Here is a 17,291-nt window from a genome sequence, read left to right as displayed (position 1 = left end):
AAAATCCCAGGGGGATCCCTGGGTGGCTCATTGGTTTAGCGCTTGCCTTCAGCCCAGGGCGTGATCCTGAAGTCCCAGGATCGAGTTCCACATCAGGCTCCCTGCATGAAGCCTGCTTCTCCCTCTGCCTGTGTCTCTGCCTCTCTGTCTCTCTCTGTCTCTCATGAATAAATAAATAAGATCTTTTTTTAAAAAAAAAAGAAAGAAAATCCCAAAGACTCTACCAAAAAAACTACTAGAACTGAAAATGAATTCAGTAAATTTGTAAAATACCAAATCAATGTAGAAAAATCTGTTGTACTCTTCTGTACTAATAATGAAGTTGCAGAAAGAGAAATTAAGAAAACAATCCCATTTATTGCACCAAATATAATAAGATATCTATGAACAAACCTAACCAAAGAGGTGAAAGGCCTGGATTCTGAAAACTATAAAACATTAGAGAAAGAAATTGAAGATGACACAAGGAAATGGAAAGATATTCCATGCCCATAGAAGAACAAATACTGTTAAAATGTCAGGGCATGATCCCAGGATGCGGGATCGAGTCCCGCATCAGTTGCCCTGTGGGAAGTCTGCTTCTCCCTCTGCCTCTCCGTGTCTCTTATGAATAAATAAATAAATAAATCTTAAAACAAGAAAAAATTGTCTATGCTACCCAAAGCAATCTGCACATTAATGCAATCCTTATCAAATACCTCCAGCATTTTCCACAGAACTATAATAAACAATCCTAAAATTTATTTGAAACCAAACAAGAAACAGACTCTTAAGCATAGAGAAAAAAACTGATGGTTACCAGAGGGTAGGTGGGTGGGAAGATGGGTTATATAGGTGATGAGGATTAAGCAATGCACTTATGATGAGTACCGGGTGTTATATGGAAGTGTTGAATCACTATATTGTACACTTGAAATTAATATTACACTGTATGCTAATTAACTGTAATTTAAATAAAAACTTCAATAAACAAATGAATTCTTGCCATTTGCAATGACATGGGTGGAGCTAGAGAGTATAACACTAAGCAAAATAAATCAGTAAGTAAAAGACAAATGCCATAAGATTTCACTCATAGGTAGAATTTAAGAAACAAAATAAATGAGCAAAAGAAAAGAGAGACAAACCAATCATATGGTATTTGTCAAGAGACTTGTAACTATAGAAAACAAACTGATGATTACCAGAGGGTAGGTAGGTGAAGGGAATAGATGAAATAGGTCATCGGTATTAAAGAATACATTTATGATGATGAGCACTGAATAATGTATAGAATTGTTGAATCACTATATTGTGCACCTGAAACTAATATAACAGTGTATGTTAACTATACTGGAATTAAACTTTAAGAAAATAATAAAAATAAACATATTCAGCCTGAAAAAAGTGAAATGAGAAAAATAATGTAGAATGGAAGATATCAAGATGTACATATGCTTCATGCAGTTATCTATATATCAATATAGGTGTAGTTATATATACAAATAAATATAGATATATAGATTTATGGATATATAGATATATAGAGCATATATCCCAAGCTGTTAACTTTGGATACATTTGATAGAAAGAGAAGTAATATAATATGTATATTATTATTAGTATATGTAATATAGTTTCCTATTTTACATAAGTGTTTATCCATTTTGGAAGGTATTTTGTCCTGTAGTCATGAAAAAGCAAATGAGGCAAAATTTTGAAAGCATTATATGTACCAGATGTGAGTAAACAGCCCCTAATATATAACATGTTGGTTTTCATTGTAAATTTTGGTAATCATTTACCGTTTTTTATCATTTGATTTAATTTTCAAATATAAAATTGGTTAAGTGTATATGTGTGTGTGTGTGTGTGTATGCATACACAGAACTATTTTCGCCTTGTAGCCTCCCCACCCCTCCCATAGGTCTCGACCCCAGGACACCCCCGGGCTCGCCTGCCCGCCATGGCTGACAAGGAAGCAGCCTTTGATGATGCAGTAGAAGAATGTGTGATCAGCAAAGAGTACAAAATATGGAAAAAGAACACCCCTTTTCTTTATGATTTGGTGATGACCCATGCTCTGAAGTGGCCTAGCCTAACTGCACAGTGGCTTCCAGATGTAACCAGACCAGAAGGGAAAGACTTCAGCATTCATTGACTTGTCCTGGGAACACACCCGTCAGATGAACAAAACCATCCTGTGATAGCCAGTGTGCAGCTCCCTAATGATGATGCTCAGTTTGATGCTTCACACTACAACAGTGAGAAAGGAGAATTTGGAGGTTTTGGCTCAGTTAGTGGAAAAATTGAAATAGAAATAAAAATCAACCATGAAGGAAAAGTGAACCGGGCACGGTATATGCCCCAGAACCCTTGCATCATTTCAACAAAGACTCCATCCAGTGATGTTCTTATTTTTGACTATACAAAACATCCTTCCAAACCAGACCCTTCTGGAAAGTGCAACCCAGACTTGTGTCTTCATGGACATCAAAAGGAAGGCTATGGACTTTCTTGGAACCCAAATCTCAGTGGGCACTTACTTAGTGCTTCAGATGACCACACCATTTGCCTTTGGGACATCAGTGCTGTTCCGAAGGAAGGAAAAGTTGTGGATGCAAGGACCATCTTTATAGGGCATACTGCAATGGTAGAAGATGTTTTGTGGCATCTGCTTCATGAGTCTCTGTTTGGGACAGTTGCTGATGATCAGAAACTTATGATCTGGGATACTCATTCAAACAATACTTCCAAACCAAGCCACTCAGTTGATGCTCACACTGCTGAAGTGAACTGCCTATGTTTCAATCCTTATAGTGAGTTCATTCTTGCCGCAGGATCAGCCAACAAGACTATTGCCTTGTGGGATCTGAGAAATCTGAAACTTAAGTTGCATTCCTTTCAATCATATAAGGATGAAATATTCCAGGTCCAGTGGTCACCTCACAATGAGACTATTTTGGCTTCCAGTGGTACTGATCACAGACTGAATGTCTGGGATTTAAGTAAAATTGGAGAGGAACAATCCCCAAGAAGATGCAGAAGATGGGCCACCAGAATTGTTGTTTATTCATGGTGGTCACACTGCCAAGATATCTGATTTCTCTTGGAATCCCAATGAACCTTGGGTAATTTGTTCTGTATCAGAAGATAATATCATGCAAGTTTGGCAAATGGCAGAGAACATTTATAATGATGAAGAACCTGAAGGAAGTGTGAATCCAGAAGGACAAAGGTCCTAGATATGTCTGCACTTATTGTGATTTTAGACTCCCCCTTTATTCCCCTCTCAACCCTGAGATTGATTTAACACTGGTTTAGAGACACAGACTTTGTTTGGCTATCCCTCTATGATAGATACCATCAACAATGTTATTAGCCCAAACAGAGGGTGTTTTCTAAATATTAACTGGGGGACTTTATTCAGTAAAGCCACAGACTTATATTTAAATTTTATTTAGGAATTTTCTAGTAATAAAGGTCTAAAGGGGGATCCCTGGGTGGCGCAGCGGTTTGGCGCCTGCCTTTGGCCCAGGGCGCGATCCTGGAGACCCGGGATTGAATCCCACGTCAGGCTCCCGGTGCATGGAGCCTGCTTCTCCCTCTGCCTATGTCTCTGCCTCTCTCTCTCTCTCTCTGTGTGACTATCATAAAAAAAGGTCTAAAGGTCTAGCCACAGAAAGGGGAATATTGTGTGTGGTTATTTTTCTTCTTAGGCCAAATCTCCAAGTTTTTCAGACTCCTTTAAGTAAAGGCTAAAGTGAGGAAGCAATAGAGCCAAGTGAGGTAGGTGTCTGAGACATGAAATACAAATACCACAAGATGTTATTTTATTCAGGAAATAGGGGAGATTCAAGTCATTTAAAATTTCTATTCTAAAATCTTCACACCTGACTTTCTAGAATGCACATTTTCCTATGTAGGCCAGTCCCCTCTCAGTTTTTTCAGTTAAGTCAAAACTATGTGTTCCTCTTTCCCCATATATTTTTGCTTGTTAGTGTATTTCTTGAGCTGTTTTCATATTTCTTTCCTCTCTGTGAAATGGTTTTTTAAAAAACTTGGGAACGCCAAGTTGTAAAGATGTATGATTTTACCTGTTATAGCACAGGTTGACTGTGCAGTTGAGTTGAGAAGAGTGAATTGATACCTTGTATTTGTTTTTAAAATTAAATTAATCCTGGATAAGAGTTGCTTTTTTTTTTTTTTTTTAGGAGTTAGTCCTTGACCACTAGTTTGGTACCATCTCTATTTTGGGTGACCTGTTTCACCAGCAGTCCTGTTACTCTCCATGACTGTGTAAGTGCTTATAATGGAATAAATTGCTTTTCTACAAAAAAAAAAAGAACTATTTTCTCTGCTTCATGCATGTCATGGCTGCCATCTTGAGGTTTCTCCCTTGTCTAGATCCAGGTTTCTGTCAATAGACATGACTTCTGTATAGGAGAAATTATACTTGGACCAGCTTCCCTGACAGTTTTGAGTTACACAACTTTGATGTCAAGATATCTCATGAAAGTGGTGTGGATCTAAATGCAGAGATGCCTCTGAGATCATCTGGAACACTTGGCAGAGGATATGTGTGATACAGAGATTAACTCAAGAATAAAGGGGAGAACTCCTCAGCTTCTTCCTTTCCACTTGGCTTTGCTGCTGTGGCAAGGTGTGAATTTAAGCAGAAAATAACCCATTCAACATTCTACTTAGTGACCCAAACAAATGTATGGGTAATCTCATCTTTTAAATCTAGCCACAACAGCCCATGTTTACAAACAGCTTAACTATTAAAACTCTTAAAGAATGATTTGATTGGGAGCACCTCAGGAGAAGGTGTTAAGGAAGGGCACCATTACCTTACCATAAACCCCATGGAGTGACTTTTCCCCCTACATGTTGTACTTCTTAAAAAGAAGTTCTGCCAGGGTCTTTGGTCTCTATTGATCAGTCTGCACACATTGCCTATGTTGGGTCAGATGTATGTCACTGATATGCTTATGTCACTTTGCTCTAATTTTCTAGGGATGTGACTGAGGAAACTTCCAGGGGATCTTCCAAAGAGTCAAGACATAGTGAACTACTTTCTTGTCTCTGAATCTTTTGCCAAAGCAGGAATTTGCTGAGACGTGTCTTATCCCCTCAGCTCTTTGGTCATCACAGGTAGCACTGTGGGCATTGGAGTAAATTATTTCCAGTACACTGTCCTTTGGTACAGAGTTCAACCCACTGTCTCTGTCTTGGGCTCCTTCTGGTTACCAAAAAGCCTTTCTATTACAAACTTCTGTTTAAATACAAAGATGATTTATATAAACAGAGCTTCATTCCTTCTCACCAATTATTTTCAGACTGAACTACTTTCTCTTATGGATAATTTTATTACATGAGATGGTATGACAATTTTAGGAGGCCAACTCAATGCAGGTTTGTGCCGACACTGCTTCAGAATCCTAGTATAAGTTATGAACTAACTGTTCTGCTTTTTCAAATGGAAGATATATGCAACAGCTTTTCCAGACATTCACTTAAATTTACCATTTTTTTTAGGCAACGACAAAAATGTTTTGAGTGAATTTTGTATATGTAGGGATTGTGACACAATATTGTCGCAACCTTGATAGATGTGAGTTTTTATCATGAATGGATTTCGTACTTTGTCAAGCACTTTTTTTGCATCTATTGAAAAGATAATATGTTTTTTATCCTTTCTTTTGTTAATGTGATGTATCACGTTGTTTGAGAGTATTAAACCACCTTTGCATCCCTGGAATAAACTTTACTTGATTGTAGTGAACTATTTTCTAATGCATTTTTGGATTTGATTTGCTTATATTTTGTCGAGGATTTTTGCATCCATGTTTGTCAGAGATATTGGCCTGCAGTTTTCTTTTCCTTTTTATCCTTTTCCTTTCAATTCCTTTCCTTTTAAAAAATATTTTGCTTATTTATTTGAGAGAGAGAAAGACTGGCATGAGCAGGGAGGAGAAGGAGAGGGAGAGGGAGAAGCAGAGTCTCTGCTGAGCAGGGAAGCCAAATGTGGGGCTTGATCCCAGGACCCCAATATCATGACCTAAACTGAAAGCAGATGCTTAACTGACTGAGGCACTCAGGTGTCCCTCCTTTCTTTTCTTTTTTTTGAAATTTCTTTATTTTGTTTTGGTATCAGAACTCCAATATCAGCAATATTGGCCTCATATAATGAATTAGGAATCTCTTCTTCCTTTTGTATTTTTTGGAAAATTTTGAGATGAATAGGTATTAACTCTTCTATAAATGTTTGGTAGAATTCACCTGTGAAGACATATGGTCCTAGACTTTTGTTTGCTGGCAGTTTTTTTGATTAGTGATTCACTTTTACAGCTAATACTTATTATGTTCACATTTTCTGTTTCTTCCTGATTTGGTTTTCAAAGGCCAAATGTTTCTAGGAATTTATCTATTTCTTCTAGTTTTCCAATTTGTCGTCATACATTTTTTCACAATATTCTCTTATAATCCTTTGTATTTCTGTGGTGTCCTTTGTTATTTCTCCTCTTTCATTTCTGATTTTATTAGATTGTCTTTTTTTATGAATCTGTATAAAGATTTATAAACCTTGTTGATGTTTTCAAAGAACAAGTTCCTGGTTTCCTTGATCTGTTCTATTGTATTTTTATTCTCTATTTCATTATTTCTGCTCTATCTTCATTATTTCCTTCCTTCTAGCGGCTTTGTTTGATCTTTGTCTAGCTCCTTTAAGTGTAAGGTTAGGTTATCTGAGATTTTTCTTCTTGAGGTAGGCTTTCACTGTTATCATCTTCTCTCTTAGAGCAACTTTTGGTGTATCCCAAAGATTTTGGACCATTGTGTTGTCATTTTCATCCATCTCCATGTATTTCTTCATTACTCTCATTTCCTGGTTATCTCATTATTTAGTAGCAGGTTATTTAACCTCCATGTATTTGTGTCCTTTCCACTTTTTTTGTTGTGATTAATTTCTAGTTTCATAGCTGTATTTTTTTATTCATTCAGTTCCTCTATGTGTTTTGAATGGAGCACTTAATCCATTTATATTCAAAGTTATTATTGATAGATATGTCCTTATTGCAATTTTGTTACTTCTTTTACAGTTTCTTTGTAGTTCTTCTCTGTTCCTTTCTTCTCTTACGCTCTTCCTTTTTAATTTGATTGCTTACATTAGTGATATGTTTGGATGGCTTTATTTCTTGCATATCTATTATAGATTTTTTTATTATCATTAAGTTAATATATAACTTCCTATGCATATAGCACTCTATATTAAATTGATGGTCACTTAAATTTGAACCCATTCTAAAAGCACTAAATCTATACTCCCTTCTTCCATGTTTCATGCACATGTCATTCTTTACATCCTTTTATTTTGTGACTCCTTTGCCTGATTTTTATAGATATGATTGATTTTACTGCTTTTGTGCTTTAACCTCTGTACTGGTTTTATAAATACTTAATATATTACATTCATTATGTTTGTATGTTCCTTTGAGGGTTTTTTTTCCCTCTCAATTTTCTTACTCCTGATTATGGCCTTTCCTTTCCACTCAAAGAAGCCCCATTTAACATTTCCTGTAAGGTTAGTTTAGTGATGAATTCCTTTAACTTTTCTTTTTTCTTTTTTTAAAGATTTTATTTATTTATTCATGAGAGATAGAGAGGCAGAGGGAGAAGCAGGCTCCATGCAAGTCCTGATATAGGACTTGATCCCAGGACTCCAAGATCACGCCCTGGGCTGAAGGCAGGTGCTAAACCGCTGAGCCACCCAGGAATCCCCTTTAACTTTTCTTTGGGAAATTTTTTCTCCTTATATTCTGAATGATAGCCTTGCTGGATTGGGTATTCTTGGTTGCAGGTTATTTTCCTTCTGGCACTTTGAATATATCATAAAACTCCCTTCTGGCCTGAAAAGCTTCTGCTGAAGAATCAGCTGATAGCCTTATGGATTTCTCTTGTGCGTAACTGTTTTCTTGTTCTTTTATTTAATTTAAAATTCTCTCTTTATTATCACTTTTTGCCATTTTAATTATTATATCTTGGTGTGGACCTCCTTGTATTGATTTTGCTGGGAGCTCTCTGTGCCTCTGGGATCTGGATGTCTGTTTCCTTCCTAGATTAGGGAATTTTTCAGTGATTGTTTCTTCAAATGAGTTTTCTACCTTCTTTTCTCTCTCTTCTTCTGGAATTCTTATAATGCAAATGTTATTACTCTTGATGGTGGTACTGAGTTCCCTTAATCTATTCTTATTTTTTAAATAATTTAAAAAAACTTTCCTATTTAGTTTGATTACTTTCCATTACTCTCTCTTCCAGCTCACTGATCCATTCTTGTGCTTCCTCTAGTTTACTTTTTATCTCCTCTAGTGTATTTTTAATTTCAGTTAATAAGCTCTTCATTTCTGATTATTTTAAAATATTTTCTATATCTTTCTTGAAGATTTTACTGAGATCCTCCACTCATTTCTCAAGTCCAGTAAGTATCTTTATTACCTTTACTTTGAATTCTCTATCAGGCATATTGATCATCTCCATTTAATTTAATGCTATTGCTGTGATTTTGTCCTGTTCTTTAATTTGTGACATATTCCTCTGACTCCTTATTTTGTTTAACCCTCTGTGTTTGTTTCCATGTATTAGAAAAATCAGCTAAAGCTCCCCTTTTTAATATTTGACTGATGACAACTTTTAAACCTCACCTCTGTCTCTCTCTTCTGCCCCATATCTGGTAAGCTTTTAAATGAACCCTTCTTTAGCACCAGGTGGAGAACCAAGCCACATGAGCCTATATACAGAAATCCTTACTCTGTCCCCAACCCTTAAATACCTTAAAAATCCCAAGTCAGTCTCCTTTCCTTATTTTCTCAATACATTTTTTAACATGCTTGTGAGTTCCACCATGCTCTCCCTAGTAGCCTCATTATATGAATAATAAACTTTTACATATCCTTTTGCTGTATGTTTGGCATCATCAGTCTTGATATCTGCATCAAATTATAGGTGGAGATCTATTCTATTTCTTCCAGTGGCTGCATCAAAGGGACACACTAGATTAAATGTGATGTACTCATATATTGAGTTTTAAGTTGAGAGTGACAGGAAAAACTCTATTGCCAAATCTATCTGGTACTTCCAGTTTGCTTACTGTACACTCAGATATGTGGAAATATGTAGGGCCTTTATCTGTGTATAGCTGGTTTGGCCATCCTCATTGGATCCATCCACACCCGGCTTTGCTTAGTTCATTACCCTCTGACTGTACTGTTGACAAACCAGTTTCTCACAATGGCCTTGCCATTCACCAAGTCATTCTATTATGATATTGGGCACATAAATGGTTGAAGGGTGGGGTGGGGAGACAAGAGTCATTGGTGGCTTATTTGGCCCTGGCACTGGAGAAAAGGCTCCTAGAATTCAGATGGCTTCTTCTGGACCCTCATTTGCTTCTACTGGAAGGTAAATGCTCTATGCTGTGCACTGGATTGGTGATTGCTGAGGTTTGACTGGTACTGGTGGTTTTAGGAGGATAACTGCCTGGCATTGACTGCTTGGACTTGTGATCCTTGTTATTTTAGCTGTGGTATTGTAGTCCCTGAAGGTTGTGGCCTCTTTGCTGTTAACAATTGTTATAATAGGTATTCAGTAAGTGGGTACTTTTATTAGGATATGTATGTGTGTATATATATATATTTATAAATGTATATACATAGACACACATATACACATGAACACATATATATGTGTAATATATATTCATAAAATAACAAAATAAAAATAATAAATAAAGTGAATAAATTTATTGTTATTGGGGATCCCTGGGTGGCACAGCAGTTTGGCGCCTGCCTTTGGCCCAGGGCATGATCCTGGAGACCCGGGATTGAGTCCCAGGTTGGGCTCCCTGCATGGAGCCTGCTTCTCCCTCTGCCTATGTCTCTGCCTCTCTCTCTGTGTGTGTGTGACTATCATGAATAAATAAATAAAATCTTTAAAAAAATTTATTGTTACTGAGGAGGCAATTAAAGACAAAAAATGAGGATTGTGGTAAGGAGAAAATGAGATCATCTGCAGAAAGTACTGGTTACTGAGGATATCTATAATGGTAAAGGTATATATGGTAGTATTATACAATTATATATATATATAATTGTATATATATGTTTTTTCATAAACACACAGGCTGGAAAAGCATTTTGTAATATTCCTTTTGAGTTAACAAATCTGTCTCATCCCATTTCCACTACAAAATGTTAACACTACTTTTTTGATAATCAGAAAACATGGTTATTTTCCTCTCACTTTTTAAGATTAAACACTTCATTTTAAGATCCTTGTAAATTTACAGTTGTAATAAAAAATTCATAGATTCCTTTTACCCTTTACTCAGTTTCCTCAAATTGTAATATCTTGCAGAACATTAGTACATTATCATAAGCAGCATATTGATATTGATGTAGTGAGGAGATAGAAAAGTTCCATCAATACAGTTATCCCTCAACTGGCCAAGATGCTTAGTCTTGAGAATTTAGGGTTTTTTTTAAATCTTTTTTTATTGGAGTTCAATTTGCCAACATATAGCATAACACCCAGTGCTCATCCCCAAGTGCCCCCCTCAGTGCCCATCACCCAGTCACCCCAACCCCCACCCACTACCCCTTGTTTGTTTACCAGAGTTAGGAGTCTCTCATGTTCTGTCACCCTCTCTGATATTTCCACTCATTTTCTCTTTCTCCTTCATTCCATTTCACTATTTTTTATATTACCCAAATGAATGAGACCATATAATGTTTGTCCTTCTCCAGTTAACTTAGTTCACTCAGCATAATACCCTCCAGTTCCATCCACATTTAAGCAAATGGTGGGTATTTGTCATTTCAAATGGCTGAGTAATATTCCATTGTATACATAGACCACATCTTCTTTATCCATTTATTTGTCGATGGACACTGAGGCTCCTTCCACAGTTTGGCTATTGTGGACATTGCTGCTAGAAACATCGGGGTGCAGGTGTCCCGGCGTTTCATTGCATCTGTATCTTTGGGGTAAGTCCCCAGCAGTGCAATTGCTGGGTCGTAGGGCAGTTCTATTTTTAACTCTTTGAGGAAGCCCCACATAATTTTCTAGAGTGGCTGCACCAGTTCACAATTCCACCAACAGTGCAAGAGGGTTCCCCTTTCTCCATATCCCCACCAACATTTGTTGTTTCCTGTCTTGTTAAGTTTCACCATTCTCACTGGTGTGAGGTAGTATCTCATTGTGGTTTTTATTTGTATTTCCCTGATGGCCAGTGATGCGGAGCATTTACTCATTCACTTGTTGGCCATGTCTATGTTTTCCTCTGTGAGATTTCTGTTCATGTCTTTTGCCCATTTTATGATTGGATTGTTTTTTTTTTCCTTGGGTGTTGAGTTTAATAAGTTCTTTATAGATCTTGGAAACTATTCCTTGATCTGATAGGTCATTTGCAAATGTCTTCTCCCATTCTGTAGGCTTTTACTTTTGTTGACTGTTTCTTTTGCTGGGCAGAAGCTTCTTATCTTGATGAGGTCCCAATAGTTCATTTTTGCTTGTTTCTCTTCCCTTCATGAATGTATCTTGCAAGAAGTTACTGTGGCCAAGTTCAAAAAGGGTGTTGCCTGTGTTCTCCTCTAGGATTTTGATGGATTCTTGTCTGACACTTAGATCTTTCATGCATTTTGAGTTTATCTTTGCATTATTTCTTCCTTAAAATAGGTATTATTTCTTCTTTAAATGTTTGATAGAATTCCCTTGTGAAGTCCTCTGGCCCTGGACTTTTGTGTCTTTGGAGGTTTTTGATGACTGCTTCAATTTCCTCCCTGGTTTAGTGACCGGTTCAGGTTTTCTATTTCTTCCTGTTCCAGGTTTGGTAATTTGTGGTTTTCCAGAAATGCATCCATTTCTTCTAGATTGCCTAATTTGTTGGCATATAGCTGCTATAATATGTTTTTAAATTCGTTTGTATTTCCTTAGCATCGGTTATGATCGCTCCTTTTTCATTCATGATTAATTTGAGTCTTTTTAAAAAAAGATTTTATTTATTTATTCATGAGAGACAGAGAGAGAGAGAGAGGCAGAGACACAGGCACAGGGAGGAGCAGGCTCCATGCAGGGAGTCTGACGTGGGACTGGATCCTGGGACTCCAGGATCACGCCCTGGGCGGAAGGCAGGCACTTAAACCGCTGAGCCACCCAGGCTATCCGAGTGTTATCTTTTTAATAAGGCTGGCTAATGGTTTATCTATCTTATTCTTTCAAAGAACCAACTCCTGGTTTTGTTGATCTGCTCTACAGTTCTTCTGGTCTCTATTTCATTGAGTTCTGCTCGAGTCTTTATTACTCTCTTCTTCTGCTGGGTGTAGGATCTATTTGCTGTTTTTTCTCCAGTTCCTTTAGGTGCGAGGTTAGCTAGTGTATTTGAGGGTTTTCCAGTTTTTTGAAGGATACTTGTATTGCAATGTATTTCCTCCTTAGGACTGCTTTTGCTGTATCCCAAAGATTTTTGAATGGTTGTATCTTTATGTTCATTACTTTCCATGAATCTTTTTAATTCTTCTCTAATTTCCTGGTTGACCCATTCATCTTTTAGGAGGATGCTCTTTAACCTCCACATGTTTGAGTTTCATCCAAATTTCTTCTTGTGATTGAGTTCTAGTTTTAAAGCATTGTGGTCTGAAAATATGCAGGGGACAATCCCAGTCTTTTGGTATCAGTTGAGACCTGATTTGTAACCCAGTATGTGGTCTATTCTGGAGGAACTTTCATGTGCACTTGAGAAGAATGTGTATTTAGTTGCTCTCAGATGCAAAGTTCTGTATGTATCTGTGAAATCCATCTTGTCCAGTGTATCATTTAAAGCTCGTTTCTTGGGATCCCTGGGTGGCACAGTGGTTTGGCGCCTGCCTTTGGCCCGGGGCACGATCCTGGAGATCCGGGATCGAGTCCCACGTCGGGCTCCCGGTGCATGGAGCCTGCTTCTCCCTCTGCCTGTGTCTCTGACTCTCTCTCTATGTGTGTGTGTGACTATCATAAATAAATAAAAATTGAAAAAAAATTTAAAGCTCGTTTCTTTGGTGATGATCTGCTTAAAAGATGCGTCATTTGCAGAAAGTGCCATGTTGGAATCTCCTACTGTTAGTGTATTATTATCTAAGTATGTCTTTACTTTGGTTATTAATTGATTGATATACTTGGCAGCTCCCACATTAGGGACATAAATGTTCATGATTGTTAAGTCTTCTTGTTGGATAGACTCTTTAAGTATGATACAGTGTCCCTCTTCATCTCTTAGTACAGTCTTTGGGATAAATTTTATCTGATATGAGGACTGCTCCCCTAGATTTCTTTTGAGGACCATTTGAATGGTAAATGGTTCTCCAACCTTTCATTTTCAGGCTGGAGGTGTCCTTAGGTCTAAAATGAGTCTCTTTTAGACAGCATACATATGGGTCTTGCTTTTTTATACAGTCCAAAACCCTGCATCTTTTGATGGGATCATTTAGCCCATTCACATTCAGAGTAACTATTGAAAGACATGAATTTAGTGTCATCGTAATACCTATTCAGTCCCTGTTTTGTGGATTATTTCTTTGGGCTTCCTCTTTCTTTTACAGGGTCCCCCTTAATATTTCTTGCAGAGCTGGTTTGGTGGTCACATATTCTTTCAGTTTCTGCCTATCTTGGAAGCTCTTTACCTCTCCTTCTATTCTGAATGAGAGCCTTGCTGGATATAGTATTCTTGACTGCATGTTCTTCTCATTTAGTACCCTAAATATATCCTGCCAGCCCTTTCTGGCCTGCCAGGTCTCTGTGGAGAGGACTGCTCTTAACTTACACGGGGAGAAATATTAGGTTAAGAATCTCTTGTCTCTCACTGCTTTAAGGATTTTCTCTTTACCTTTGGAACTTGCAAGTTTCACTATTAAATGTCAAGGTGTTGAATGGTTTGTATTGATTGGGGGGGGGGAGACCTCTCTATCTCCTGGATCTGAATTCCCGTTTCCATCCCCAAATTAGGGAAGTTCTCATCTATGATTTGTCAAATATGCTTTCTGGCCCTCTGGCCCTCTTCGTGCTTTCTGGAATCCCAATTATATGTGGATTTTTCCTTCTGAGGCTATCATTTATTTCCCTTAACCTTTCCTCATGGTATTTTGTTTTTTTTTTTAAGGAATTTTTTTAAATTTTAATTTATTTATGATAGTCACAGAGAGAGAGAGAGAGAGAGAGAGAGAGAGGCAGAGACATAGGCAAAGGGAGAAGCAGGCTCCATGCACCGGGAGCCCGATGTGGGATTCGATCCGGGGTCTCCAGGATCGCGCCCTGGGCCAAAGGCAGGCGCCAAACCGCTGCGCCACCCAGGGATCCCTCTCATGGTATTTTGTTTTTTTCTTTCTTCCTTGACATCAACTTGTCTTCTATGTTGCTCACGCTTTCTTCCACCTCATTAACCCTCATTGTTAGGACCTCCAATTGGATTACATCTCCTTTAATTGATTAATTTCGGCCTGATTAGATCTAAAATCTGCAGTCATGAACTCCCTTGAATCCTTTATGCTTTTTTCCAGAGCCATCGTTAGCTTTATACTTGTGCTTCTGAATTGGCTTTCTGACATCGAATTGTAATCCATATTCTGTAACCCTGTGGCAGAGAGTACTGTTTCTGATTCCTTCTTTTCTGGTGAGTTCTTCCTTCTAGTGATTTTGCTTGGTGCAGTGTTGCTATATGAGTGGGCTGAGTCAAGCATATCCACCCTGACCTGAGTAAATTTCACCCTAGATGATTCTGACAAGGTCAGAGACCAGAAAATATAGATCATAGCAAAAGAAACAAAAGGACCACTAAAGTGAAAAAAAAAGATTTTAAATAAAGTAGTAATAAATAAAAGGTGAAGAATCCTAAAGAAGAAGAAAAAAAGAAAAAAGAATAGAAAGAGAAGAAAGCAAAAGTAAAGAGGAAAAAAAAGAAAAAAGTGGGGAGGACTGGGAGATGGTGGTGGTGATGAAGTTGTAGTGGAGGGAGAATGTAGTCTACCTGAGTCCTAGAGGGCGATCCTCTTGGTTCTGAGTATATTAAGTTCTGTATGTTAGAAGATGCTTAGTCCCAAATTTATATAAACCAGCAGTACTTGTAGAAAGCCCGAACATTGAACCACCAAAACATAAATGAGACAAAAGAAGGGGGCCCGATGGGAATGAAGAGAGAATATAATCTCACAGAATGAACCAGCACAGTATACCACATGGTTCTGGGTGCATGCTGGTCATGTTTCAGAAGGTATTAACTTCCGCCATTGCAGAACAAAATGAGGCAGAGGAAACAAAAAACACAAAACAAACAAAAACCTCGTATATCTCCCAAAATTAAATTGAGTATGTTGAAGGGAATCTAGAAGTGGAAAATATATCTAAGACATGTAATTGTAGACATATGAAAGTCAAAAAGGAAGAAACTTAAAAATGAAGAGCTGATAAAATATTGTAGTTAAGGTGGGAATAGAGAAAAAAATATTGGAAATTTTTAGTCTGATATAAAAACGAGTTGTATTGTAAAAAGGGAAAAAAAGAAAAAAAAGAAGGGTTGCTCTCTAGTTCTATATACTATAAATCCCTTGACTTCCCCCTGGAGCTTTCCAGTGCTGCTTAGTCAAGAACTTGCTCTTCCCGTGTTCTTGCAGCTGGTGTTCTGTAGGAGGGGCCTGCTGTGCCGATCATTAGGTGTGTGTACCTGGGGAAGATGTCTGCCCCCTTTGGGTGCCAGGCTCAGTTGGAGCTGTTTATCCTGTGAGGCCTTTGTCCCCTGGTGGCCCCACCCCTCCCAGGCACAGGGTGAAACAAGGAGGAACAACAATACTGGCAGCAGCTAGAATTCCAGCTCTGGAGTCAGCTCCCCACTAGTAACTAATGCATTCTTCAAGTCCACACCGGCCTAGATACTCCTGGGGCAGGTGCAGGTGTCCTTATCTACACAGCTTGGGGGCACCCAGGGACAGGAGAGTCCTTGCTGTCCTGGGCCCTCCCTGTCTCCCCCTGTCCTGGGGGGAGTACAGGATCATGGTCTGTGTCCGCCAAGTCCCCTGGGATCTGGGGCCCTGTGGTGCTGGATTTGCGCTCCCAGGTTCATGGCCCCCAGAGGCAGCAGGGCAGCTACCTCCATCCCAAGCCACCCACCTAACCAAGTGACTTCTCCCAAATGTCCTGTCAACTGCGCGCTGTAGCACTTTACCGAGTTTGGTCCAGTTTGTGGAGCGCTTACCCCCAGGGCACATTTCCTCTATTTTGACTCGGGGAAATTGGAGGCTTCACTGCCCCTCCTGCGACTCTGCCTGATTTCCCTGCTAAGTGCTTTTCCGTCCAGGAAGAATCTAGTGCAGATTTTTAAAGTTCCCACTTTTCTGGGGCTGGTCTCTCTTCTCCTGGAGGCTTTCGCCTCCCGGCCTCAGCTCAGCTCCTCGCAGTGTCCCTCTCCTACTGGATTCTTTTTTATTTATTTCTGCCTTAATACCTTGCTAGAAGCAAAAACCATTCTCTCTGAAGCGTTCTGGCTGTTCTCTCTTTAAATCTCAGGTCGAATTTGTAGTGTTCAGGATGATCTGACAATTACCTAGGTAAGTTGGTGGGGCCAGGTGAGTTGACGTTCCCTACTTCTCCACCATCTTCTCAGGACCACCCACTGCCCCATTTCTGATAGGCAGTAAAAGCCACAGAATCAGGATGCACTACAAACCAAGATGCTCTAAAATCCAAGTTTAATAGAAAATAGTATCAATTTGAGCAAATTCACTTTGTATTCAATTAATGGGGGGGGTATTTTTCTTGGGCAGTAGGAAGCAGTACATAAAAAAGAGTAGCATAAGTTTTATTAGTTTCTTTCCACTTTATCTGCCCAAAGATAGCAGATTCAGGAGCTACAATAAGAGAGGTAGGGTATTTAATCCAGCTGTAACTAATTACATGTCTCATAATAGCTCCTTATGGTGCCGGTTTGTAAATGCTGTAAGAAGGCACAGCTAATTAGGATCAGACCAAATGACTTCAGCAGAATAGGATAAGCCAAATAGAGTTGATTTTATTACATCATGTTTTCTTTGAAAAAGGAGAGGTTAGGAAATGAGGCGCCCTGTGACCATCCTGGATGTTTCCGAGCCGAGACAACAGAAGACCCCAGAGATTGGAAAACGAGTATGTGCCTGGTCCCATCCTGGTAGGGGTAAGGCACATCTAGTGCCCAGAGTAGAATGGTGAGGCCCCCAAGCAGCCAGAAGTCCTGAATATGCCTCCATTCCATCAAAGTC

General features: G+C 38.6%; 2 protein-coding genes across 2 annotated transcripts in view; both read left to right on the top strand.

Moving 5' to 3' along the window:
• The first annotated feature begins 1,945 nt into the window (after positions 1-1,945).
• On the top strand, positions 1,946-3,224 carry LOC129518414 (histone-binding protein RBBP4-like). Its single transcript, XM_055338550.1, is given in 2 exon segments — positions 1,946-3,013; positions 3,015-3,224. Coding segments are annotated over 2 exon segments (1,278 nt in total).
• Positions 3,225-17,106: 13,882 nt separating this feature from the next.
• The window catches only part of LOC129517994 (nuclear RNA export factor 2-like), a 43,395-nt gene continuing 43,210 nt past the window's right edge, over positions 17,107-17,291 (top strand). The window contains 1 exon segment of the mRNA XM_055338067.1: positions 17,107-17,178. Coding sequence (XP_055194042.1) covers positions 17,107-17,178 — 72 coding nt within the window.

Source organism: Nyctereutes procyonoides, unplaced genomic scaffold (assembly GCF_905146905.1).
Source record: "Nyctereutes procyonoides isolate TBG_1078 unplaced genomic scaffold, NYPRO_anot_genome, whole genome shotgun sequence".
Taxonomy (NCBI): Eukaryota; Metazoa; Chordata; class Mammalia; order Carnivora; family Canidae; genus Nyctereutes; species Nyctereutes procyonoides.
Note: the sequence above shows the minus strand (reverse complement) of the source record. Positions and strands in the feature narration are given on the sequence as shown.